We start from the raw sequence: 27,939 nt of genomic DNA on the forward strand, positions 1-27,939 counted from the left end.
AAAAGTTAAACAGTGGGTTTTAGGAACTGGGAGAGGGGTATGAGGTGTTAGTGATTAATGATCTTGTTTGGGAAAATAAATTCTGGCTATTGATGGTTGTATGGCAGTATAAATTAAATGCCACTGAACTGTGCATGTAAACATGACAGTTAACATAGTAAGCTTCATGTATGTATGTTTTACCATACACAAAATAATAATGTTCAGTAAGGGCTATAAGATTGCTGGAAGCCCCAACAGTCCCTTGAAGCTGCCCCATTCAGCTCTCCTTCCCTGAAAGAAAAGCTGTGGTTCAGCAATGCTGAGTATAATTTCATTTTACTTAAAAGATGGAAATAAAGAGATGATGCTTTAAATAAAGGGTATGTGAACAGAAACACATTTATTACAAAAAAAAACAAAAAACATTCACATTGTATCAAGCTACAATATGGCAGCAGATAAAAAAAAAATTTATTGTACACGGTTTAAGATAACTTGCTAACAGAACATACTCTGGTTGCCACGTGACGGAACACAGGATTCCAAGCACTTAGTAGCGGCGAGTAAAGCGGGCATCGTTGGGTCGGCTGCCCCGGTTCTGGCCACCAAATCCGCCTTGCATTCCACCACGTGGGATCACATGGCCCCGTGAGGCCCCCCCTGGGGTAAAGCTGCCGCGCCTGGAACAAATGCAGATGGCTCATGTTCGTTAACCCTATTCAGTGGGATCTGCTGGGTGCCACTCAAACACAAGTTCTTTGGGACTCTTTCCTCTTGAGTAGCAGCACGAGGGCACAGACCCACACCATTGTAGGAGCAGTATAAGTTGGGGGACTTAGTTGTTTCTAAACCTTCCCCAAAGCAAGCCAATGTGCAAAGAAGAAACTGGTAAGGAGAGAGAACACCTTACCCTGACATCCCTCCCCGGTTCATCATGTGACCTGGCCCAGAGTGACCAGACATGCTTCTCTCACCACCTAGAAAACAGAGAGACTTTTCACATGGTGCCTCCAAGCACAGGATGTAGTTTAGAGGACAATGAATGACAGAGGGTTCAGGCAAGCCCAGTCCCTTTCTCAAGCCATCCAGTCAACCCAGAACTTGCAGGTCCCCAGTGACTATATAAGCACAAGAACCACACAGGGCTGTCCTAATTCACAGCGCGGAGGAGTTACCAACAGCCACAGTACTCTTCTGTGCTAACCCTTAGACTACCCCCCAATCCAGTCATTAAGGGGCATCTCCTCTGCCTGGCCCTGGGGAGGGAGAGCAGAGAAAGCTGCTCCTGCCTTCAGATTAGGAAACAAGCAGTGACTAACAAAGAGCATGTGCAGTTTGAGCTTTCCAGATGCTTCTCCACATAGATGTGTCCCCGAGAGCCAGTTCTTACCTTGCCACCTCTTGTGGTCCCTGTCTATCATGCCTCCATCAGCAGCGCCCTGCCATGCACGGTCATCCTCTATTCTTCGGCCATGGTCCCCCCAGTCACGTCTGCCCCTTGGAAAAAGACATCTCTGATTTGGATTGCCCCCATCTCTGCCTCTCAGAATTGTGACAGGAGCGGGTTCTGGAGGATGGGTTTAGCATTCTGTGTTCCCAGCCCCCATTCAGTTCAGGCAGTGGGGATTTCATGAAACAGGACTGACTCTGGCCCCATGGTACTCAAAAGCTCCAACGTAGCCAGAGCCATGGTCAGTGCACTGAGTCATAGGGCCAATGCTCACTGTATCCCTGAGGCTGTGGGTCTTTAATTTGTAAACTATGTATGAGGCCCATGTAAATGAGGCCCATTATAAACTATGTATGAAGGCACTATGGAATGTAAGACACAAACCTGGGTGGAGGCGGCAGCCCCCGGCCCTCGCTCATCCTCTTGTCAGAGCCGTATCCACCCCAGCCGTCACGGGAGTCCCGCCCATGGCGCTCTGGTCCTCCATGGCGTTCAGGGTAATGCTGGGTATTAAAGAGCCAAAATAAGATGGCCTTAGAATTAACCCTTCAGCCCCATGTCTTTGGAGTAACAAGGTAATCAAGACAACTCAGAAGCACTTGCAGTCCTAAGACAGTGCTGCCCAGGCACTCTGTGTGCTGTCTTATGCCACACACACCATTTCAGCTCCCATGACACAGCTGCATCCCTAAAGTCTGCTTGGTGAGGAAAAGGTGCTCAAAAGGCAAGAAAAGGAGAAGGAAATTTAGGACTGAGATTCACCCTAATCAGAAGGCAGGAAATTGAGGGACTGAAGTCTGCTGGAAACCTAACAAATGCTCCACATCAAGAATGGGTCTCTGTTCTCAATATAATGAACACCCCTACAGAGCCACCAGAGGAGGACCATGTAGGATCGTTTAACATAACTCATTACTGGGCTTGGCATCGTGTCTCCGCTTTGCTGGGGATGCAGGACACCTGTCTGACAGAGCTAGGAGCTGCCACCCCTTCGCTGATGCCACCGTGCCACTAACCATGCACCATCACTGTGTTAAATGCTGGGCTGGCATAGCCCCCAAAGTGCTTGGCCCTGTTCTACATGCTCTGTGAGGGAGAGATGACAGAAGAGGCCCCTGACTGCTAAAAAAAATGTCCAAGGCTGACTTTTAGGGACCTGGGGTAAGTGGCTTTCATGCTATGGTTCGCTATTCTACAAACCTGACCTGTGACCTTGGGAGCTTTTGCCCTGGGACCATATTTGAAGAAGGATCTAGAAGGGATCCCTAGTCATGAAGCCCCTTGAATGCTTGTTCCAGCAGCCCAGTCAGTGTCTGCAGCCATGTTCATCTACCCCTTAAGCTGGGAGCCCCCCAAGGCCAGGTGGTTATGCCCTTACATGAAGCTCTAGCATTTAATACAGGGAAGCATGAAAGTTCAACTTAGTAAGACCTGGTTCTTTAACTAGAGCCCATTTCCACCTCTTCCTGGTACTTTAAAGTGTAACCAACACATTCTTCCATTGAACCAACCAGCCCATGTGACGAGACCCTGAAGGTGTGTGCTATTTTTCCTTTTTGTCAGATGTCACCATGTGGCTGTCTGGGGCAGCAACAGGGTCTTTTTATATGATTGTATTTAAGAAAACACCAACAGCGAACCTTCGTCTTTTTGTACTGTCTGATCATCAGATGAAAAACAACTAGCAATGATAAGAGCTGCTACATGTGAAGAACTGTGGATATGTATATGTTGTCTCATTTACTAAACACCTATGTCTTAAGATAATTACCCTCATTTCATGGCTGGAGAAACAGGTTCAGCAGAAGTAGTGGCACCAGAATGGACCCTGGTTCTGATTCTGGAGCCTGGACAGTTTAACCTTGTGCCCAACTTCCCCACAAAAGAAAAACCAGAAGACTGGGTCTAGATTTAACTGCATGTGAGATTTATCTCCAGAAGTGGAGATAAAGGACTTGTGAGGATTACAGAATTACTTGTGAAGTGGCAGAGGACACTCCTCAATATAGGGCATTCTTAGGAACTGAGTGAGGAGGTCGGGACCAAACAATCTCTGCTGTAGTCAGGGAAAAGACAAACTCACAGGGCACTAATTCTGACAAACAATACCTTGACCACAACCTTCCCGCAATCCCCTCAATTTTCCATGTAAACCCACTTGAATAGAGACTCCTTGGGGAAGTTCTCAATCCATATGTAAGACAGGTAAAAGGAGAACAGAGCTTATTTTCTATGTGTTAATTCTGCAAAGAACCAGCTGCTGCTATCTGAGGCTCAGCTGGGTGGGCTGACCATTGACCACAGGTGCACTCAGACTCCACAACATGCAAGTGTGGCATCTGTCAGCTGTGTGGCCACCATAATGTACATTCCAACAGAGCCCATAAGATTCACCCAAGGTTCTCTAGCACTTTACTACCAGTGCATTTAGTTATTAAGGCAAATAGAACATCAATCAGGTCAAGGCCAAAAAGGGTTTCAGAAAACCCGTCTAGATTTCTGGCCAAGACCAAACACAAATCATTCAAATTGTCATTCCACAAGCACTGAAGGGCTGTCCGTCTCCTTTAATTATTCTCCCACTAATGCAAATGGAAGGAAAAAGGCAATGGGTAGAAGGGAAGAGCAATCAACTCGATGGGAAAACTGCCTACAATCCTAGCTTCTGATTTACCTGTCCTTCTCTTTCTCCCATCATTGACCTTGACCCTTCTCTCCTGAAAGAGATAATTGGAAAGAAACCATGAGGAGAGAAAGGATAGAGTGGTTAAACCCACAAATGGAAAACACCCCCCCAAATTGAAGCCAGTACTACACCACCACCACCACCCACACACACACAATTCAAGTGGATTCACAGAACCTAAAACAGCCAACCTCATATCCTTGTTACTGACAATGACCCAGGACAAGTACCATTTGTATTACATGGGCAGGGTCATGGGGGACAGTCGGCTGACCTGTCTACTGAGTGGTCGGGGTAGCGGCCCCGGTCCCTGTGGTCAAAGTCATGGAAGCGGTCCTGGCGACTGAAGTCAGAATGGTAGCGCTCATCCAGGGCGGCTCGCTTGGCTTCTGGCCAGTAGGCATCATCTCGTCTGGATGGGAACAAGCAAGAGCTGAGTACATTCTCTCCCTCCGAATAGATCACCTTGTGGGTGCTGATGAACTGCACACTGAGACTGTCCCTGGCATATCCACTTCAGCGAATGAGAGTTAACTTTATCAAGAGAATATTCTTTTCTGCACAAGCTCAGAGAGGCTGGAGTGACAAGATCTTACTGAATGACTCCATTCTATTCTGCCCAATATACCCGCTTGCCCCACACATAGGTGCTTTGGTTCGCTTAGTAAGAGGTGATTAGTGAAGTGGGCAGGTGGGCGCACATACGTGTCTGCAGAGCGGCCACAACGAGGGTTGGCCTCAATCTATCAAGACAGCAAGAGGTGTTATCACAGCTCTGTAGTGCACTTCTGTCTCTTCCACCCCGACAATGACTTGACCCAGCAAAGACATCCAGTGGGGAGAACTTTTAGAAACACTTGAAACGTACTGTTTTAAAACATTTATGAGCAGAACAGATTCCCAGCATCAGCATTTAGCACAAAAGTACTAAAAGTCCTGAGACAGCCTAAATGCCTCTTACAGAATTCACGTTTTATGTCATACAGAAACCTCTTTTAGCCCACGCTGTAGAAAGATAAAAACAAAACAGTTTTCCCAAATTGCAATGTACTTGGAAACACTGGATAGGATCACTGCTGGGATTAGTATTCAGACTCCTAATAGCAGGGATCAAATTTAGACCTCTTTTGACTAGTGGTTTGCAATTAGTGTTCACATATCACATCACTATGTCTGGGGAACCCTGATCAGTTGTGGCTCAGTGGGTTGGGCATCATCCCACACAGCAAAAGGTCACCAGTTCAATTTGTGGTCAGGGTGGTCAGGACGCATGCCTGGGTTATGGGCCAGGTCCCTGGTTGGTGGCGTGTAAGAGGCAACCAAGTGATGTTTCCATCGAACACTGATGTTTCCCCTCTCTTTCTCCCTCTCTTCCCTTCTAAGAAAATAAATAAAATCTTTAAAAAAATATATTTGCAGTATCAAAGTTAAATTTTATTACTGGAATAAGCAAAAACAAATTACTACAGTGTTACAAAGCCTTAAAAAGGCCCAGAGGAGGAGCTTTTTGGTCTGGCTGCCCAAACTCCCACCTCAGAGAATCTATTCTGGAACTGGAACATAGTGACTTCAGTAGCACTTTACCCACATTTCCCCAATGACCTTAAAGCACTGCAGATTCCCCAGTCAAGGACACGGAAACTCAGAACATGGAACTGGGCTATAGCAAGTACTTGTGCTTGCTTTTATTTTTTAAAGATTTTATTTATTTTAGAGAAAAAGGGAGGAAGAGAGGGAGAGGAAATACCAATGTGTGCTTGCCTTGCATGCGCCCCCTACTGGGAACAGTGACCCTTTGGTTCACAGACCAGTGCTCAAACCACTGAGTCACACCAGCCAGGGCTTGTGCTTCCTTTTAAATAATCTCAAGCTGACATAATTTTGGGAACCATAATAAAATTCTAGATGCCATGGGCTACTTAAGGGTTGTCAGTGGGAGTAGCTGGGCTTACCGGCCATCCACGTCATAGGGCCTCCGCACAGCAGGTCGCCTCTCTTGCTCATAGCGCAACTCCTGCTGGCGCCGCAGCTCCTCACGCTCACGGTGGATGCGCTCTTGCTCCTTCCTGCGCTCATGTTCCACATGCATGCGCTCGCGCTCCAGCCTCTCCCTCTCCATGCGCTCCCGCTCCAGGCGGTGCCGATGGAAGGCCAACCTCTTACGAGCAAATTCCAGTTGCTCCCACTCCTCCTGCTCCCACAGTGCCTGCATGCGCTGTTCCCGCTCACTGCGCTCACGCAACCTGTGGGTGGAGAGCAGCAGCTGCAGGGCCCACCGGCCACAGTGCTGGCAGCATCACCAGTAAGGAAAGCTTTACAAATGCAGAGCAGTAGCTCCCACAGGAAGTGCGAACCAAGCATGGGGCACTGCAGAAATGCAGCTTGCAGTGCTGGACCTCAACCTGCAGAACTGCTTTTCTAGTGGGGAGAATGGAGGCAGGCCCAGTGCCTCTGAAACAGCAGCAAGAGCACGGAAATCCAGCACAGGTTCTGCTTCCAGCTGAGTCTGAGACCAGCTAGCTAACAGCAAAGTGGTATGTATATGGTGAATTATAATATGAACTGAGACCTTTCTGGCGTTCAACATCTGATTCTGTAAAATACCCGTTAAAAAGAAGAAACAAAACACATTTCATAGTAAGTCTGAATTAGAACCACTGCTCTCTAAATCATGAACTTCAATTAGTCACAGTGAAACTGAGGTAGTGCACTAGAATCAAAATCTTTTCTTTCCCCCCCATGGCTTCTGGAGCAAGCTGGTGTGTTTTGTTAACTAGCTCTACTGCACCAGGAAGCACCCCATCTACTGCCACCATTCCTTTCCATCATCTTCAGGAAGAGATAAGCCTATATGAATGAGAGAATTATTTGTAAAAGCCTTAGGTTGAAGTCACAGCACAGCAAGTCTATGAAATGAAAGCCAAAGGGGCAAACAGGCTTAAAGCAGTTCTCCGCCCATTAGGGGCTTTGAAATACAGCCCTGCCCGGCCTCCCCGTACACAGCTATAAACCAGTTCCTAAACCCTGACTTACCTGCGGGACTCTGAGTCTCTTGACTTCCGAGGCTCTCTGACTTTATCAAAGGACACAACAGACCTCTTCTCTCTGCTGGCTGATTTGCGATCCTGGCTCTTAGAAACCTAGTTCAAAAAGCACTCATTTATTAATGCCATGGAGCAAGACCTCAAATGCTCCTAAAGGAAAACTTTTAAGCTTTCTCAGTTTTTTTTTTAAGTTCAATATACCTACATTTTGAAAGATAGATAACCTTTTGCAAATTAAGCTTAATTCCCTAAAACATACTGAGAAATATAAATGGAAGAAATTTCAAATGATAAAACTGCTAAATACACTAGTTAAGAGTAAAAATACTCACTCTCTCTTTGGATCCTGATGTTTTGACACTAATAACAGGCACACCTTTAGATTTATCCATTACTACAGTCCGCTCAGTTCCTCGACTTCCTACAAGAAAAAAAGGAGTCAGTGTAATGTTAAGAACCAAGAAAACATTCAAATAAGGAAAAAATACTCGACTTGATGAAAAATAAATGTAGTTTGTGTTGCCAACTGATCACAACAGACCAACAAACCACACCCATCAGGAGATGGCACAAGGGCAGCTCTTGCACATCAGTCAGCAGGGTACCTGATTTTGTGGTTCGAGATCTCTCTGAGGGGCCCGGTTTCTGATCATCTTGATCTTTACTCTTTTCTCCACTTCCATCTTCACCCTTTTTAGCATCATCTTTTCTGTCAGCTTTATCTTCCCTTCTAAGGTTTGCGGATCTAAGTAAGACCCCAGAACACAGAAGTATGTTAGTTCAAATACTTAGATAAACAAACCAGTTGCCGGATTCTTGCAATGAGCACCAAATGCCAAAGAGAAGGATGCCTCGGTTGGCATCGACAGGACAACAAAGAATAAAGAGCCCATCCTGTTTTCTCCAAGTGCCCCTCAATTAAGGAAATCCTCTCCAATGACTGGTGTTGGAACTTACTTCCAACAAATGGGAAAAATAAAGAAGGCCAAGGCCTTGTGCTCTTCCCTATCTGCAAAGAACCTGAAGGATGTGAAATAAAAGGATCGTCTTGGCCACGATTCCCTCAGGGAAGAGGAATACCTGTCACTGGTGCTGGACTTCTCTTTTTTCCCTTCCCCCTCTCTTTTGTCAGAGGTTTTCTTCCCAGCAGGTTCATTTTTCGCCTGAAAAACAGAGCCAAGGGGAAGTATTACCTTATTGTTTCTTCACATGGTCACAGCCCTGAAAGAAAATGGCCCCTTACCTTTTCCACTGAGATCATCTTCCCATGGAGCTCTGTCTTGTGCAGGTGGTTAATGCATTTTGTGGCCTCCTCTGCTGTGGACATTGTCACAAAGCCATAGCAACGGGCTCCAGGACTCCGAGCATTTGTCACAACCTTAGCCCCCACCACCTCAAAGGAAAGCAGAGAAATGTCTCAGACATGAAGCCCCCAACACCCACCACCATTCAAAACAGGTTATTACAGTTCATGCTGCTATTCTCTGATCCACCCCAAGTCCTGGCTCCCTCCCTAGAATGAGGGCCCTTGGGGAAACCCTGTCACGAGGTGCCTGAAAAGAGGAAGATGACCGGGGGAGGATAATGCTATTGTCTTGAAGCTACTACTCCAAGGGTCACCTCCAGTTCTGGTTAATTCCTCCAGGGAACCAGATGGCAGCATGGAGAAGAGAGAAAAGTGAAACGAAGGCAGAGTTCTGGCAGCATTCCTTTCATATTTATCTCAAACTTATAAAGAAGTTACTCTAAATATACAGTCATGGCTGTGAGCAATAAGTAGACTTAAGATATTTCTAGAGATGGCTATCGACATAAGAACAAACTTGTAAATAGCACTCTGAAAGGCAGAATCAGCTTTGGCTGGTGTGGCTCAGTGGATTGAGCATGGGCCTATGAACCAAACGGTCACCGGTTTGATTCCCAGTCAGGGCAAATCCCTGGGTTGCAGGCCAGGTCCCTAACTGGGGGCATGTGAGAGGCAACAACCACATAGTGATGTTTCTTTCTCTCTCCTCTTTCCTTCCCCTCTCTCTAAAAAAAAAAAATAAAATCTTTTTAAAAAAGGCAGAATCAATCTTACTAGGAATAATAACAAATTCACTAAGATGTTCCCTCAATGACTCAAGTAAGCTGATGTCAGGCACCAGGCTCAGAAGCCCCAGAGGAGCCAGTATTCATCCTTATTGTGCCACATGGAGCCTTAGCCCAAAACGAAGGTTTCAAAGTGGTCTGGTCCACTGCTTAAGTCACATGAAACACACAATGCACTCAAGACTCCATAGGCTTCAGGGTGACATGTCCCTGCTGACAGCATACAACCACTCTTGAGGGCCCTCAGGGGTATCAGGAAATAGCCCACCTTGTATGGGCCTGGGGAGTTATTAGTTACTTCTATCACCATGGCATGTTTAGTTTTCCCATTGTTAGCTCTTGGATATTAATAACAAAGTAAATACTGTTAGTTTTCTCTCATAATTTGTTGAGGCCTTAATATGAACAAGGGCCTATGTCAAGTCTCACTTTGGCTTGCCCCACAGGCTGATGCTTAGACAGACATGCAGCCCTGGATGCAGTTTATTTAGGAGGTGAGTCCAGGAGGCACAGGGTAAAAGGGGAGAGAATGAGACAGAGAAGGGCAGAAAGCCAACACATGTCCCCTAACAAATAAGCAACTGTAGTGAGAGCATGGTACATGTGCATCTATCCATGACTGCTACCTATGAGTCTGAGGAGGAAGGTGGGGACAGAGGGACAGGTGCTGCAGAGTGCAGGCGGCCAAAACTGCCCTGGCTGTAAGTAAAAGCAAGCTATGGGTGAGGGCTGAGGACAGGGCATGTGTATCTCTGCTATAGCTGCACACACCATCTTCAGGAGACAGCAACTGAGGGTCCCCAAGTCTAGAGATGATGTTCCCATACGGGAAATAACACGGCCCGGGCCACATGACTATAGGTGGCAGATGTGGAACCTACCGTTGGTCAAAATGAAAAGGCACTATATGTGTACAGCCCCACTTGTATTCTCCTGTAGTTACCACTGTCTCACAGAAGTGCTGACAGCACCTCCCTGCTCCGTCCTTTGCTATAAGCCCTGCAGCCCTTCCTGGCTTAAAAATGGATTCCAGTAATTCTGTGGAGTCTCAGTAGTAGCCTGGGGGGCAAAGGAAATGGGGGAAGAAAATAAAGTAGACTAGGCTCTGGGAGCTGACACAGATCGGTCACCTCTACCTGCGGGAGAGTAGACGGTCCTGCACAGGGTCATGAGCTATGAGCTCAAAGAACAGCGAGGTGTCGAAGTAGTCACTGGATGGACAGTAATCTAAACATAAAAGACCACAGTGCATGGGCCCAAAGACATCTTCTCCAGAAAACCCTTGGACTTACCTTTCCATATTTGCTGAAAAGATTCTTTAAATCTGTAGCTCTGGTGGTAGAAGAAAGTCCACTAACCCAGAAATTTCTACCACAACTGCTACGACCTATTTAAAAAGAAAAAGTAGTGGTCAAAAATATAACTCATACAATATCCTTATTTTAAAGATTAAAGTCTTTCCAAACCACGCATGTCCCCTACTTGTCCTAAATGCCAGCAGCCCCCAAAGCCCGCTGTCCTAAAGCCCACTGTCCTCACATAACTGCCAGAGTGGCCCGCTAGGAAGGGCCGACAGGACTAGCAGCAATGCCACTTACAACGGTGAGTCAGGGGCTGTTTTGGGACCACAGGAAGTTCCCTCAGAAGTTACCAAACAGTACCACGCAACCCAGTGAGGTAGCTTTTGAACACAAAATGCTGATATCCATGTCAAACCACTTCGAGTCTTTTTTAAAAATTGATTTTAAAGAGAGAAAGGGGGAGAGAAAGAGAGAAACATCAATTTGTTGTTCCACTTATTTATGCATTCATTGGCTGATTCATTTTTAAATTTTATTTACTTCTGGAGAGGAAAGAAGGACATACACAGAGACAGAGAGAAATATTCATTTGTTGTTCCACCCACCAATGCATTCATTGATTGCCTCTTAAATGTAGCAAAAGTAAGTGTCTGCACATGATACATCAACCCTGAGGAAGTGGCTTGTTCCCCAAACCCAAAACCTGCAGAGTGAAGAGCAGGAGTGGAGAAAGGCCCCATGGAAGAGTCATAATCACATCTGGGTAAGAAATGCACTACACGATAAATGAGAATCGAATACCTCACCACTGCTGAGGCCACACAAACTGAGAGGGACTGCTATGGGAACCTACCCTTGTCTTCCTTGGAGAGTCGTTTTGTATCCGAGTCATCTTCGACAGAACTAGAGAGAAAAACTAATGTCACTCCAGGAGGAAGAAGCAGAGAGGAGACAAACTCAAAATTATAAAATATGTGCTGAGGTTGCATACCTACCCGAAATTTAGTTCTGAAAAAATGATACCCCGACAAACTTGTATTGGAAATCTGACCTAACCATAAGATTTCAGACCCACAGGAGTTAATTAATTCTGCTGGGCTAAAGATAATTAGGAAGAATTAAAGAAAACAACCACGACAGGTTGAGAAAAGAAAAAAAAGATTGTGTAATCAGTTTAAAATAAACAAAGAGAAATAAAACATTATTTAGAGATAATCTACAATTTCGTCAGTCTGGCTGGCCAATTGCAGAAAAAAAAAAAAACAGCTTATGTGTGTCATTAAACGACCAATGAAAAGGAGATAGCGTCTGGTCTAAAACTGAGAAAAAACAAACCTCATTTTCTGATCAGCGCCCTCACTGGCTGAGGACTCTTTAGGAGCCGGAGGGACTTCATTACAAGCTTCAAAAGCAAACTTCTTCACGTCTTCTTTGCTATCTCTGAGGTCTGGGCTTGAGGCTTCCGGGGGCGCTTCCGCGACCTCCTCGCTAGAGGCTTCCGCGCACTCTGAGGCTTTACTACTCTGCTCAACTGGCTCCTCTAGCCCTACAGGCTCACAGTCCGTCCTCTCGTCACCGCCTGTCTGCTCCACGGGCTCCCTTTTCACTACCGCTAACAGGGTGTCTGCCTTGCTCCACTGAGCTTGTGCTGTTGACTCGCTGGCCAAATCTAAATCACCCTCCTCCGGATGGCCGCTGCCAAAAAGGTCTTCTTCCTCCGCAAGCTTTCTGTCTGGCCCCACGCTACTTGTATCCTGTGCAAATGGCTGCTCCAGCTCGGAACCTTCTTCTTTTACTGGCTCAGATTTACAAGTTTCCCCCAAAATGTCGAGTATTTTCTCATTTTCTACGGATTTAACAGGAATAGAATGGCACAAGGTTTAATTACCAGGGAAATAAAGCAATCACAAATGCGGAACTGGCACGGCTGCCACACTAACACGAAGAGAACTGCTAGCTACACAGAGATTGGAAAACCCGCGGGTACACATGTTACACTGGTTACACTACCTGCACTCCAACCGACTGCTAGAGTAAGCCGCTATGCTACATGGAAGAGAAAAGCATCCCAGAGATTTAACCCCCAAAACCTTCTGGCTGATTCTTGACAGTCTTCATTCTGTCGTCGTTTATATATGACTCTTCCAAATTTAGCTTCCAAAGTCCAAGTTGCTTAACTGAATGTATCACCATTCACTGAACAGCTCAATTTCCAAATTTCTTTGAATTTCTTTTAACAGAACAGTCCAACATGAAAACCAGAATCTCTTCCATCGGTGCTCTGAGATATTTGAAGTCCAGAAAGTGAATAGTATTTGTTTGGAATTCTCATGAAGAAACTCTTTCCTCTTCTGGAATCCAGTAATGTCTCAATGTTTTAAAATTTATCTCCCTACCTCTACCTGCACTGCCTGAATTAAAAACCACAAAGTTAAGGTACTGCCCAATATCACAAGATCTGTTTTGTGGGGTGCAGCAGTATTAGCTCGAGAGGCATGCGAACTCTTTCAATATACTTTTCAATGCCATTTATATTTAACAAGGCATGAGATTGGTTCATCTCACTGATATATTTTGAAAAATGAGAAATTAGCCACTTTCACAGATCTGGTGATATGGCTGGGTTTCCAATCTCTATGATCCTTGTATGTTCTGGATCGTAAACCTTTAGAACAATGTATACTAGAGTAAGGCAACTTTTTAAAATTTAAGAATTCAAATTAGAGAAGGTGGAAAACTAGAATGGTACCAAACCCCCACTGGTAAATTTTTCACTGAACAGTACCTGGCTCCAAGGATGGCTCTTCAATTTCCTGAAAAAAAGAAAAAGGAAAAAGAAACAATATAAGTTAAGTTTATGCCCAATGGAAAAAATCAATAGTCTATTTATGCCAAAAACTATAGTAAGTAAATGGGAAATTCTGAAAACACAGATTTAAAAACACACAAATGTGTCCTGGCTGGTGTAGCTCAGTGGATTGAGTGCAGACCTGTGAAGCAAAGGGCCAGTTGGATTACCAGTCGGGGCACATACCTGGGTTGCAGACCAGGTCCCCAGTGGGGGACACATGAGAGGCAACCACACACTGATATTTCTCTCCCTCTGCCTAAAACTAATTAAGTAAAATCTTAACAAACAACAACAAAAAAACAAAAACAGACAAATGTAACAGGTGGAGAACTTGCTCATGAAGGAAGAGAGCCCACAAAGCTGGCATTGCAGCTCCTTCCTCTGGGCCCTAAGCCCACATTTCAGGCTACTGTCAAGGGGCCTGGTACCTCGTTTCCTTTTTTTTTTTGCTGCATTTTCCCAGTGCCTGGCTATATTTCACTTTTCATGGTGATGAACTGGTAACATGCTTGTCTGTGCATGTGAACTGAACTCTTACAAAGCAAGGAGACTAGTGGTTTCATTTTTCTACTTTGAGTGTCTAACAGAATGCCTGACACATACCAAACAATGAGATTTTCACTTGATTAGCGTAGCATTAGTTTCAAACATTTATAAGACTGACATATTACAGGCACAAATGGATGAACCTGCTCTTATTTTTCATGGTTGTACCACCCCTGCCCACCCCCCCACCCACCGGTCATCTGAGAGCTCTCCAGGATCACACACTTGTCCTACAATCAAGGTCACCCCTATCCCCCCAACACTTCCCAAAAAGCCCTGTCAATTCACACCACTGCTATCTCTCATGTGGAGTAGCCTCTGGTTTACTAATTCCATCTCCACCCGTTTGTACTTTGCCATCCTGGTGAGCACGTGTCCCTCTGTGTCCTAAAGGCTTTAGCAATGGATCCTTATTCTACCTCCCTCCCCAATAGGACCACCTGTACCTAGCCATGTCCCACATCTTTAGGTCAGGGAACATCTGCTCGTAGAAGGGCTTCCCTGAATGGCTCTAGAAGCTGCCCCACTAATGAAGGGCCTTTTTCTCACTATGTAGTCCCCAGCACCTACCTCTATACAAGGTACATCATTCTGGAATTCCAGCCAATACTGATGAACACTAAGTTTCAGGTGCAAATTTAAACCCCTTATATAAACCATATATTAATCACCAGACAGTCCTAGCAGGTTAGAGCTATTATCATCTACAAGTCAGGCACAAAGTTGTTTACAAATTTGCTCAAGAACACTAAGCAGAACCAAGAACTGAGCAAAGGCTGCACGACAGGGAGTCTGCCTATCAGTCAGGGGCTCCTCCCAATGCTCTGTTTATGCGTGTATTTCACGTATGGAGGACAGACCCTGTGAGGATGGAGACCATCCTGTCTTTTCACGTCTGTATCACACCAACATGTCTCAGGTACTAATATACACACCTTAAATGGATATGGCGGTCTATACTTTCCTCTGGGAATTGACCTGCCATTCTAGGAAACCCTAGGAAATCGTTCCCTTTCCCCCTAGTATCATTTAATTGTAATCAAATTATTTTATTAGAATGAATCCCACTCTGGGAAGTTAAGCTCTATGACTGAAACAAAGGATCACTCCTGGAAGAACAATTCTGTCCTTAAGTTTTTCCAGAGAAAAACGAATATATTTTTACTTGTCTCTGGTGCAGGTTATATGCTTTCCATTTAACTTGGGAGTCTTTGACCCAGAACTCAGTCACATGACCAGAACTGGCTCCCTGTTTCTTTTCAGAAGGAGAAATGAACTGTTCCTTCACATTGGAGTGAGACGTCAGCCCTAAAGGAAGCTGGGCTCCACCAAGTCTGAGGTTTGCACCCTTCTTGAGGCTGGAGTTCTGGCTTGCCAATAACAACCATCCTTGCCCTGCCTAGCAGAAGCAAATGGAGATCTTATCTAGAAGCATGATATAAAAATATATATAAACCCACCAAAAAAAGGACTGGCATAAGCTGACTGTATTTTAACTTCTTAACAAAACTTTCCATTATGAACTAGATAGCTACCCAAGTAAGTTTATTCCAACAGTTTTCATTATGTAGTGTGGCAGAAAAATGGAAAGGAAACTCAATGCCCTGGATGGCTTGGCTCAGTTGGTTAGGCATCGTCCTGCAATGTGAAAGGGCTCCAGTTTGATGCCGGGTCAGGGAACATGCCTGATTTCCTAGGAAAGGGACGCCATCTACCTTGTTGTCTCATCTGACACTCTTTCTGCAGAGGATGCCTTCCAGAACGAATCCCAAGCTGGACCTTTCCCTCAATGATCAAATTAACAAGAACTTCCCCAAATATGCCCTCAGTTGTAGGAAAGCCACAGTAATTAAGAGGGGGGAGATGAAGGGCCAAGATGATGAGTCCTAGGCAACAGGTACACTGTATTTAGGGAAAGTGAAGCCAAGCCCCTTCTAAAGATGCTGATGGCCCTGGATGGAGCAGCTCAATGGACTGAGCAGTGGCCTACAGACCAAAAGGATACTCGTTTGATTCCCAGTCAGGGCACGTGCCTGGGTTGTACATAAGGCCCCCAGTTGGGAGTCTGGGAGAAGCAACTGATTGATGTTTCTCTCCCTCTCTTTCTTCCTCCTTTCCCCCCTCTAAAAAGAAATAAAATATTTAAAGATGCTGAGAAAGTAGGCAATGCTGACAAACCTTGCAATGATTTTTACTTGGGAGTGCTACACAATGTCTGCAGTGGTTTCCAAAATACTGTGGTCTAACCTTTGATGCTAAAATCAAGACATACAATTTACCTGTAATATAGTGAAGTCAGATGATGAAGTATCTAAATTGTTTATAGTTTCTCTGTCCTCTAACTGTAAAGTAAAACAGAAAACAACTTATTACATCAATAAGGTAACATAATGGTACATCTGTACAATGAAAAGTAACAGCTCTGGCTAGTGTGGGTCAGTGGATTGAGCGCCAGCCAGGGAACCAGGGGGTCACTGGTTTGATTCCGAGTTGGGGCACATGCCTGCCTGGGTGGCAGACCGGGCCCCCAGTGCGGGGGCACATGAGAGGCAACCACAGATTGATTTCTCTTCCTCTCTTTCTCCCTCCCTTCCCCTCTGTCTAAAAATAAATAAATGAAATCTTAAAAAAAAAAAAAAGTAACAGCCATGAAAAGCACTTTTAAGACCAAATTCTAAACAGTGTAGTAATCACAACAGCAATAGTAGGATTCCATTGGGGGGTGTCAGAAAATATCCCTGTGGATAAAGGAGAGGGGACTATTATAGTAAATAGACTCTCCAAGTAGATCTAAACACAAGGTTTGGGGGCTACTCTTCTAGGAACGTCCAAATTCACACTTTGGAGTGGACTCTTGCACTTAGGTTGCCATCACCACTTCCCCGAGCCTGGATACCAATGATGCTGGGACTACTGCCCCAGAGGTGGCTACTGCTCTGAATGGAATAGCATCTCTGAGAACCCTGCCTCCTAGCACTATCAACTTCCAAAGGTGACTATGGGGGCAGAAGTTCAGGAACTGGTAAAGCCAAGGTGATCCATTGCTATTTCTGTATACTCAGTAAATTCATCCTCATAAAAGTAAAATAACCTAATAAATTAATGGCACCAAGACAATTTGTGTGTGAGTTAAGCACATGAACTCTGGGATTAGCCTGGTCTTAATTCTTATTCTCTTGTGAGCCTGAAAATATTTCTGTACCTCTTTACCCCCCAATTTCCTCAACTGGAAAATGGGCATAAGAACATCTACATGTCATACTGTTAAACAGGTTAAAGAACGTAACGCCTAATGCCTAGCAGACAGGTCTTGAATAGTGTCCCTAAAATACTCAATGCTGCATTATATAAATGGAGAATATATATTCCTTTACCTCATGACACCACTTTTCCATGAAACAAAAGCATGTCTTCAGAATCATTTGAATTTTACATGCAAACAGATTAGCCATTATCCTACTGAACTGGCACTGAAAGAACTTATTCCTAGTATAAAACTTCTCATCCATTATGATATTTGAGGAATTGATGCATTCAGGGTACATTCTAAAGACTGCCGAGTACCTACAGTATGTTCTTGAAGCTGCTCCGGAAGCTCTTTCATTTCTCCCTCTAGCTCTCTACTATCAGATAGGGACTCTGGGAGATTATCAGCATCATCGTCTTCCACACAATCCGCAACGCTTCCATTATCGATTTCTGCTTCATCTAACACGCTGATATCCATCATGTCAATATCCTGCAGGTTCTCCAAACTGGTTTCAACATCCTCCTGTGACATAACAAAATACACCCATCAATGGATGAACTGCCACTGGTCCATCACTGAGTAGATTTACTGGCAAGGATGCACGTACCTGTCCATCCCCAGAATTTTCCTCCAGTCCATTATCTTCCACACCTTCTTCTTCTGGTTTACGTCCTGGAGGGATAATTGTCAACAGCTCGAGATCAATAACATGCATTTTCCAGAAGCAGTAATTTTACTTTTATAGGCCCTCAGGTCTACAGAAGTGGCCACCAAAAACACCCACGGCCTTCCCAACTGAGGAACACTGTGTGATCCAGGAATGGTAAGGCCATTCTGGACAAGGTAGGCCCCCGACCACCCAAGCAGAAGCGGTTCTATTCTTATCAGTGACTATGGAACTATGAAGAGCTGAAAATGGGTACTTAGTAAGGTGAAGGTAGACCAGACCTTTCTCAGGCCTGGCCTTCTCATCAAGTGGCTTTGTTTATAGGGAGAACAGTATCTCACTCTTACATACGTAAGGAACATGGAGCATGTTTTCTCAAAGAGACAATGACATAAAGCAAAACATAAGCAAAGAGGAAAAAAAAAGCCATTCCTAACTACTACCTAGTTAGCCCTCATGTTATCACATACTGACATAGTATCTTCCATATTTTTCTATGTATATACACATACCATGCTTAGAAAAATGGCATTGTACTGTCCTTCCATAACCTTTTCACTTAGTATGTTGTGAACGTATTTCCTTATTCTTGAATAGCATTGCACGGAGATACCATTGTTGGTCTAACAAATATCTGCATTTGGAAATTTAAGAAAACACTTAAAGATGAATACTTTGATACTTTTTTTTTCTTTTTTGCATACAAGCAATTATCCTTTTAGAACATGGTTCCAGAAATGGCATCTCCAGGAGAAGGAATAGGTATACTTTTAAAGCTTTTATTAAAAAGAAAAAAGCAAAACAAAACAAATTACACATTATCACAGTATCTCAGAACAAGGTTATTTTAATTCCTAACAGTTCTATCAACAGTGAATAAAAGTGCCAATATTTCTGAATCTTTGTTAAATTCAGCTTTTTATATTTACCCATGCCAATTTGCTAGGCAAAAAAGGAATACTCGCTTTAACATGAATTTATCTGATTACTGCTTGGGCTGAAATTTTGTTGTTGATCATTTGTAGTTTTGTAAGACTCATATCCTTTCTCCATTTAAAAACTTCTGTTCCATTTCTCATTTTATATTTGCACATCACACACACACACACACACACACACACACACTTTCTCCCAGTTCTCGAGCAATTTTAAAATTTTAGGTATAAGTTGTGGGTTAATGTCACTGTTATGTTACAAGGCAAAGCCATTAAACAGTTTTTATGCATTTTTTTAACCCTCATGTTTAAAAGTTCTTCTCCAAACTAAGACTATATATTCACCTGTATTTAGTTCTTTAGTGGTTTTCAATTTAACATTTGACTCTTTCAGTTTTGTGCAGTAATATTACTTTCCAAAAGACTGTTCCATTTGGAAACTGATTTCCTACACTATTTACTAATTTTTCTCCAGATTAATTTCTTGAGCCTACTAAATGCTGTTTCAAGTAATTTGAGGGAACTAAATATTAATTTGTCTATATTTAATGAATAAGTTTAAGTTGTAAAAAATGTGCAACATTCAAAATAAAACAAACAAGGAAAACCCTACAAAAGACAAAAACCCCAAATCTAATCATTTATACCAGAATGGAAGCTTTAAAAAACATTCTTCTCTTCAGGATACAAATTTCTTGTAGTGTGTTGCCTGATTTGTATTTAGGAACATGGGGACCATCACACTAATTCTAGAATTCAAGACATTATGTACAAATAATCTTGGTGGCTGGCTCGGAACCCGCTACCATTTTATGACATTCTTTTTTAAAAAATTGTATTGATTCCCAGCCAGGGTACATTCCTGAGTTGCAGGCCATAACTCCCAGCAACTGCACATTGTCTGTCTGTCTCTGTCTCTGTCTCTGTCTCTCTCTCCCCTTTCCCTCCCTAAAAATAAATAAAATCTTAAAAAAAAATTGTAACGGGGCAACGTTGGTTAATAAAAGTATGTAAGTCTCACGTGTATTATTCTATAATACATCATTTTTATATTGTATTGTGTATTCAACACCCCAAATTAAGTCCCCTTCCATTTTGAGATATTCTTATAGCAAAACATGATCTGGCCTTCAAAGGACATTTGGAACTCAACCCAGTTGTCTTTGCAAATGCTCTGGGAAGACGGATCATTCCCTAGCTTTACTTAATTTAATAAAGCTGCTATTGCTGTAGAGTATGCACACCAGTTGTTGTCTAGTTCTAGTCTAGTTACTAGTAAAAATCTAACTAGGTTACCACAAACTTGCCATCCTTTATACCATATTTCTCCCTTTCACAAGGAAGGCAGCAGATTTTCAACAAGCAGAAACCCCAAAAGGAGGGGGTTTCCACTCCTGATGACCAACTTTTCCCTTGAGCAGCAGCACAGACACACTGTAGACCAAGTCTTTCCCAGGAGAGAACTCTCAAGGTAAGACATGATTGGAAATGTCAAGAGAACATGCAGTCTTAGGAACATTTTAGTCTTCAATACAGAATATACCCCCCTACACGAGAATGCTTCTCAACAAACACTATTTGGGAAAAAACACCTTACTTTCCAAAGATGAAAATGTATTTAAGTCAATCCCAAATTAATATAATGTAAAATAGCACTCTCTGGCAAAAACTACCTGTCCAGATCAAACTTCACAACCCAGGCATGTGCCCTGACTGGTAATTGAACCAGCAACCTTTTGCTTTGAGGAATGAAGCCCAACCAACTGAGCCATACCAGTCAGGGCAGCAGCACCACCTGTCTTTAACTAAAGGAAAAGGTGCCCCTCAAATCCTTCCTCCATAAAGGAAACAGCACCCTTGATTGCAGTATCCAACTACAGGCACTGCTGTTCTTGCCTCTGTAACCTACTCCTGCCCCTACTTGTTTGGGATTCTACCTCTTCTGGTTCAACTTCTGATTATGTCCAGTCATCTGGTGGACCACCTCCTCCCACTTCTGCTAGGACTTCCCCACAGCACCTATATGGGCCTACCCATAGCTTATTCTTATTTGACTACACAGATAGTTACACAACTATAAAAATATATTTGTTAAAAGATCCATACTCATTTCACTGTAAATTTTACTTCACTAAAAAAGATTCACCCTTCTCAAGATATGAAAAAGGCTAGTCTCCCTTTTCCCCAGTGTATTTCTAAGCAGTAACCACTGTTATCAGCTTGGTGGGCCTTCAAAACATTTTCTTGGGCATTTACATATATATATATTACATAAACAAAAACTTGTTATGTAATAGGATCATATTGTATATGCTTGTTGTAACTTGCTTTTGTTACCCAGTAACAGGTCTTGGAATATGTCTTGCACTATGTATTGATCTGCCAGCTATCTCTTCCATAATGAGGATGTCCCCTGCCAAGAGGCTTTATTAGTTTCCTATCTCCATCAACTGCCCATTTCCCCACATTAGGGATGTCGCACAGTGTAACAGACAAAAATATGCCATTATTTTTATGTTTTCCTTCAACTGCTAGCAAGGGAATCTTTTTTGTTTAGAAGTTGCACTGGTTTATTTGTGAACTGCCCATTCACAGTCCCTGCTCTTTGTCAACTGGATTGCTCTATTTCCCTCACTGATTTATAGGACTATTTAATGCTTTCTGGATATTTATATGCTGCAATATTTTCTCTCAGTCTGCTGTGTCTTAATTATTTATGGTATCTTGTTGGGAGGTTTAAAACTTTTATGTAGTCAAATTTAGTTTTCTTTATAGTCTCTCAGTTTTAGTCTCATTTCAAGCCTTCCTTACTACAATTATTCTAAAAGCACTACCCTAGCTGGAATTTCTATTTAGTATGGAAGGAGGTAAAAATAGAGCTCTCCCCATCATCAGACAGCCAACTGTTCCATCATTTATTGAAAAATTCTTAGTGTTACCTTTAAGTGAACAAATTCCCCAACTTTCCACTGCTTCTCATAGCCTACTGCTAAAATAAGAGCAAGTCTATATCAATAGTTGTTCAATATTTTAGTTATCTTGTGCATTTTCTTTTCAGATTTTTAGAATAAACTCCAAAGTTTCTTTTTAGGTTACTTTAGGGAGAAATTGACAATTTTTTGATATGAAGTCATCACATCTAGGAAAACGTCCTCAAAATTAATCATGTCAGGGGTCTTAAATAGTTCCTTTTAACTTCATTTAACGATTTTAGATTACTATAGTTTTATGTCCATCTGGCAATACCTTACTTAATAAGTCTTTGACTTGCAGGTGATATTGATACCTCGAAAATGCAAGAGAATCAAGTGATAAATAATTGTAACTAGGCAAGTGCAAACTCAAAATGGTTAGAACACCATTTTCAGTTAAAATTTTGATATAATCTAATAAGGTAGTGGAAAATAATTCAGTAGAACTTACAGACTTTCCATATCCAATATCAAAACGTACTATAAAGCTCCAGCTAGAATTAATTATGCTGAGCAAGGAAACCAGACACAAAGTGATTGTACTGTTTTACATGAAGTTTCAGAACAGGTAAAATGAATCTATGGTGACAGTAATCACAAATCTGGGGCGGGGAAGAGAATGTGACTGGGAAAGGTCAAGAGGAATGTGATAAAAATATTCTCATTTTGATCCCTACCTACTTACTTCACAACGTATGTGGAAGTAAATCCCAAATGGATTAAACACCCAAATGTAAAAATAAAACCATGACTATTACTCTACAATGTAGAATACTTTCTATACTTTAAAGCAAGGGAGGACCTTTTAAAATGACATAAAATCTAGAAAACATATAGAATAGGTTGACAGTGCTGCCTATATTAATGATTAAAACTTGAATGACCAAAACACCACAAACAAGATAAGTCAAGTGACTGGGGGAAAACAATTGCATCACTTTACAGAAAGCCCTTAAAGGTCAACAAGACAACCCAACAGAAAAATGGACAAAGGGCATGAAGAAGCTTTTTGGAAAATACAGATGGCTAATTACATAAGGTATTGAGTAAGACATTAGAAGCTGTGTAATCTGTGAAGAAATGCAAATAAACACAACAAAGTCCCTTTCCTCTATGTAAGAGGCAATATTTAAAAAGATAAGTAATGTTAAATGAGAGTTTAAAGAAAAAGGCACTTCCCTCCCATTGTTGGGTGAGAGATTCACCAGTACAGTCTATTATTGGAGTAGCTATTATAAAATAAAATGCACATATCCTTTGACCACAGAATTCCACTTCCAGTTATCAACAATATATTCTTTTAACCACACAGAAACATCTGTGGTTCATGGGAGCACTGAAAATTGGAAATGCCAAGTGAAAATTGGAAAATAATCACATGTGAAAGGTTACTATTAAGCTGTAAAAAATATGAGGTCTTTCATTTGTAGAACTATCACAAAATGCCCTTAACATGTTAAGTTAAAAAAGCAAATTATAAAATATTTTGTATAGGACCTATTTTTTAAAGAAAAATACATATCACACACAGATAAGTCTAGGAAAGTATGTCCAACCTTCTAATAGGTTTCCTCCTGACTGGGAAGGAACTTCTCCAGTTTACTTAATGCATCTCTGTATTTCTAAAAACGTTAGTACAAGCAGTTTTTTAAAAGAAAAAACAAAGGAAAAAAAAAAACAACCCAACAACACCCAAAACACCCCACCTACGGTCTCCATTTCCTCCCACTACAACTGTCCTTCTCTGTTCATTTTCCAGTACTCTTTGCCTTGGCAAAGTTATTTGCTTGGGCAAAGGCAAGAATGCACAATGTATCATGGACCACAGAAATGACTTTGTTCCAAGATGAGGTTACAACTGTTGTTCTCCCAGAGCTTATACCACAATGTGGCCGACATTTGTGCATGCCCCTTAGACATTTAAAACCTAGTTCCTTTTCCTTCATTGGCCAGGTAATATGAATATTTCATTTTGTTTTGAAGCCTGAGCAACAAAGCCTCTAGTCACCCAAAGGACCTTTCAGAACAGTCCAAATGCCCAATTTTAGCTGATTCTATGTGAAAACAGTAGTTGAATGTTACTAAATTACTGAGTAATCACTGAGGGGGGGAAAAAACAAGCAAGATAACCCTTGCCCTCAACAATCTGGTTATAACACATCGTGGAAGAACGTAAGATACAAGGAACTAAATGATGGCAGTGCAGAGGACCTAAGGAGACATGAGTTGCTATTAGTGGGATCGGAAGCTGTCTCTTGAACTAGGACATGAATGCAGACAGATGGGGAAGAAGAGCGGGCAGAGCAGAGGGCCAAGAGAGTGAACCACATGTGTGAATGCAGCAGAGGAAGGCAGTAGGGGAGGAAGTAGGAAAGGCAGGTGTGGGTGAGATGGTGAGGGTCACTAATGCTACGTGGAAGGTGGCTTTCATACAGTAGGCAGTTTTGAAAGCATGTCTGTAAAAGTGACAACTATTTTAGCCAGGAAGCATTTAAAGGGAAGTTAGTTTCTACAAGTCAGAGCAACAAGAGACACAAGCCCTCCTAAATACACTAAACAAGGAAGGTTAAGGGTCTGAACAAGCAAAGGCTGCTGAGAAATCTATAGCGGAAAACGAATAGGGGTGTAAATACCCCTTCCATCATCTGAAGTGATCTTGAAGGAAAATGTGAGGCTTCATTCCAGGCCCCAAACACAACCAAGTAAATGAGGAACATTAGCAAGCTCCTAACATTAGCAGTACTTAAAAAAAATCCTTGATACCTTTGCTAGATCTCTTTGATGTCTTCTTGTTTCCTTCAGAGGTAATTTCAATTTCATCAGGATTACCTCCTTCATCTTCTATTGCCTAAAGGGAAGGTAAAAGAAAAGTTGACCAAAAAAAGTCGGCACACAGATTTGACTTTGATAGAAGCTTCAGGCTGCTGCTCTGGAAAGACATCACCCCCACCCCCTCCATTCATTCTCTCTCTTGCTTTACACATTGAAGCAAGGGCTCTGGAGTCACAGAGTCTACTAGTTCTTAGTTGTGCAGTCTTAAACAGATTTACCTAATCACTTCGTTTTCTACTCTGTAACATGGGGCTACATAAAAGTTCTCACCCTTGAAAACTGTATGAGAACTACACCACCCATGTAAAGCAAGCACTTAAACCCCTCCATGCTGTGCCCGCATTATGCACTGCTTGTATAGAATACTAACACTCAGTGGCTGAGTTCCTACTGTGTATGGCATGGAACAAGACATGACATGTACTAACTACTTCTATGACTGACTCCAAAGGTCTTGCTCTCAGCCACTAGGGGATCCACCTCAAAGGATACAAAATTAAACAAAGCCATCTTGACAAGCTCAACCTCCCATCCCAAGAACTTATCATTCACCTCACAGCTCCACCATCCCTGGATACTGGGCTTTGTTTTAGGTTTTACTAATAACACTTTCTTTTTACTGTACTATACTATGAGCATAACTTTCATTTAAACCCACTTCAAATACTATGTTTTAAGAGTTTCAGATTCTCACAAGTTTCCAGCTTGCTATCTGAGTTTAGAATGGGGCTTAGGGTTCTGCACCTACCTAATCAGTACCAAGAGCATAGAAAATCTCCCCCTTCTCTCTGAAGCCAGAAGGAGGTGGGAGTTCTGTGCTGGGATCAAGGAACAAACCACCACACAGTCCATTACCCTCTCGGTAGGAACTGACAATTCCGGACCACTAGGAGAATAGAAGAACTGCTCCAGACAGGAGGAGTACACTTTACCTTCAGTACGGCTCATTGGGGTGCAGTTTATAGGGTCATCTCTATGGGGACTGAGGGCCTTGGATCATCCCTATAGACCATGGTAATTAACATTTTGTGTATTCTCTCCATATTTTCCTCTTCCAGGAAAAATAAACCAAGAAAAGAACACAAGGTGGATGACACAAGTAGCAGAGAAAGAGAAGACCAGACATTCCAGACATGCTGGGGCAGGCGGAGGATGGATATATAGGCTGATGGTATTTATGTAATGCCCACATCCATCCCTAAAGAACCGAAAGGAAGGAGAAGGTGGGGTGGATCTGTACCCTCAAAGATGACAGTGATGGAAGATTCCTGAAGTCACACACCAGCCTGACAGGAGGGTTCAATGCCATGTTATCAGCTTTGCAGGCTTGCAGACTGGCGGGGGCAGGGGATGGGGGTGGTGATAGGACAATTTGGTTTTGTTGACAGGAGGTCCTGGTGGCTAAGAACTTGGACTACATCCCCCAAAGTGCTAATCCTCACCCTCCTTACATTTTCACCAGGTAAACATTTTGGTTGATGAGCTGCCAGCCCTGAGTAACAAGGTATCCATAGTGAAAGAAATACAAACTCTAGTTAGAAAAGCCCTAACGCTCTGGGCATGTCAACTGACTGCTCTTGAGCATGCACTTCCTCATCTAGAGAATAGGAAATAATCCTTACTTCCTCTCAATAGCATTCAATAAAAAATACCCCCCCCTAATACTCAGTTGTTGGGGAGCCAGGGTGGAATAATTCACAAACCACTGTTTGCAGGGGAAGGGAGATTTGGTGTCAAGGCTGAGAGCATCCCAAGACAAGAGGAGCTGGGTGGGGGAAAAGTAAAGAAACCAACAGGAATAAGGAAAACTTAAAGGATGCAAACATTTACTTGATTCATTGCTTTTCACACTCATCCTTCAGTACCTCTCAAGGTGGCAAAGAGAAAAAAATGAATTGTGATGCCATCCTGTGTTTACACGTGCCAGGCAACAAGCCAAGGCTTTCAGGTAACCTCACTTAGTCCTAAAAGGAAAGCACTATTTTTCCCTTTTTACACGAGGAACAGGCTCAGAATGGATTAAACGTCTTTCATGCCAAAGATCAAGCCACTGAAGACCTGGCACAGCCCCAAGTCCAGTCGCACACTCCGCCTGCCTCTTGGGGAAGTCCTGAAGCTATCTGTGATCTCCGCAGGTCTGTCTTTTACATTTTTAGTCACTAATGCCAATAACGTTTCTCCTTCCGAACTATACCCACAAGCTAGTGATGGCAAATCCCAAATTGCTTTTTTCTCCTTTAAATACTTTACTGACATGCTTGTTTTATAAATTAACCTAACTAACCCTAAGGGGACAACAAACATCTATTTTTCCAGAAAACACTCCCGCGGGCACCGAGAATCGGCCGGCTTGGGTTCAAATTCCGTCGCCTCCTCGCAGCGACCGTGTGACCTTGGCCCAGTCCCCTGCCTCACCTATGAAGTGAGGATTTCGGGGTTCCTCATCCACTTTGGAGGCCAGGAAGAGACAATGAGAGGAAGGCCGTCAACGAAATGGCTGTAGCACAAAACAGAAGCCCTCGGTCGATGTAACCCGCCATCTAGAGTTGAAGAACCAACGCGGCTTCCCGGGTTCGCGTCCAGGCTTTATTTTTATTTTTCTCGCCCTAATGTGCGGCGCTGCGATTTGAACCTGAGCCAGGCTAAGTTCGCAGCTCCCGCTGGGGCCTAAGAGGAGCCGGTAGAAACATGGAGAACCAGGCCAGACGCAGGCCGCAAGAGGCCAGAAGCGGGCCCCAAGGCCAGGGAACTCCGTCGCGGCCGCACTGGGTCTCCTAACCCAACTCGTGCCCACCCCGAGGGCCCCCACTCCACCTTTCTGAGTCGCTCCATCAATACACTCTTGTTGCCGCTCGAGTCCAGATTCCGTTTCTTCAGCTCCGCCCGCAGATCGATCACCCGCAGGTCGCTGAGACGCCGCGTCCCGGTCTCTGACGAGGCGGAGCTCAGAGCCGCTGCACCCGCCGCACCCGAATCGCCAAGGCCTGAGAGAGTCTCCGCCATTCCAGGGACCCTGGCTCCGCTACCTACTTCACACAGAACCGGGCCGGTGTTCTCTCAGCTACTAGCACAAAATGGCGCCGCCTGCCAGAGAACTGCTCCAGCCGCCCGAGCTCGCCAAGCTTCTGCGCAAGCGCACCCGGCGCAGGACCGACGCTTTCGGTATCTTCTAGCCTACGCTAGGTTAAAGCCCTGGGGGATGTGCGCAGGCGCATTGCAGCCCTCGGCCTCCCGCCGCGAACGGCCGCGACGCTTGCGTACTGCAGATATGGCGCCTGCGCGTTGTCGTTGGGAACGTGCGGTTGGTCGACGCGCGACTCCGCTCGTAGCTA

The 27,939-nt window shown here is 43.5% G+C and overlaps 1 protein-coding gene across 3 annotated transcripts; it reads right to left on the bottom strand.

The window, feature by feature from the left end:
• Positions 1-356: 356 nt before the first annotated feature.
• Positions 357-27,786, bottom strand: LOC123813653 (scaffold attachment factor B1). 3 transcript variants are annotated; one of them, XM_045830769.1, is made up of 21 exons: positions 27,422-27,786; positions 24,539-24,623; positions 17,809-17,873; positions 17,520-17,723; positions 16,231-16,293; positions 13,340-13,367; positions 11,890-12,400; positions 11,408-11,457; positions 10,546-10,640; positions 8,406-8,555; positions 8,243-8,325; positions 7,768-7,907; positions 7,495-7,583; positions 7,152-7,258; positions 6,071-6,361; positions 4,393-4,530; positions 4,107-4,149; positions 1,817-1,935; positions 1,373-1,473; positions 893-959; positions 357-662 (listed from the first exon to the last, which is right to left on the bottom strand). In XM_045830769.1, exons 1-21 carry the CDS (start codon positions 27,608-27,610, stop codon positions 533-535), a joined length of 2,748 nt encoding a protein of 915 aa, XP_045686725.1. In that variant the 5' UTR covers positions 27,611-27,786; the 3' UTR covers positions 357-532. The 3 variants fall into 3 exon arrangements, with proteins under 3 accessions (XP_045686725.1, XP_045686724.1, XP_045686726.1); XM_045830768.1 differs by having other exon boundaries at positions 1,373-1,479; XM_045830770.1 differs by lacking the exons at positions 17,520-17,723; positions 17,809-17,873; positions 27,422-27,786 and having other exon boundaries at positions 1,373-1,479; positions 24,539-24,613.
• Positions 27,787-27,939: the final 153 nt, after the last annotated feature.

This window comes from Phyllostomus hastatus, unplaced genomic scaffold, assembly GCF_019186645.2.
Source record: "Phyllostomus hastatus isolate PE091 unplaced genomic scaffold, TTU_PhHast_1.1 phas_contig_159, whole genome shotgun sequence".
Lineage (NCBI taxonomy): Eukaryota > Metazoa > Chordata > Mammalia > Chiroptera > Phyllostomidae > Phyllostomus > Phyllostomus hastatus.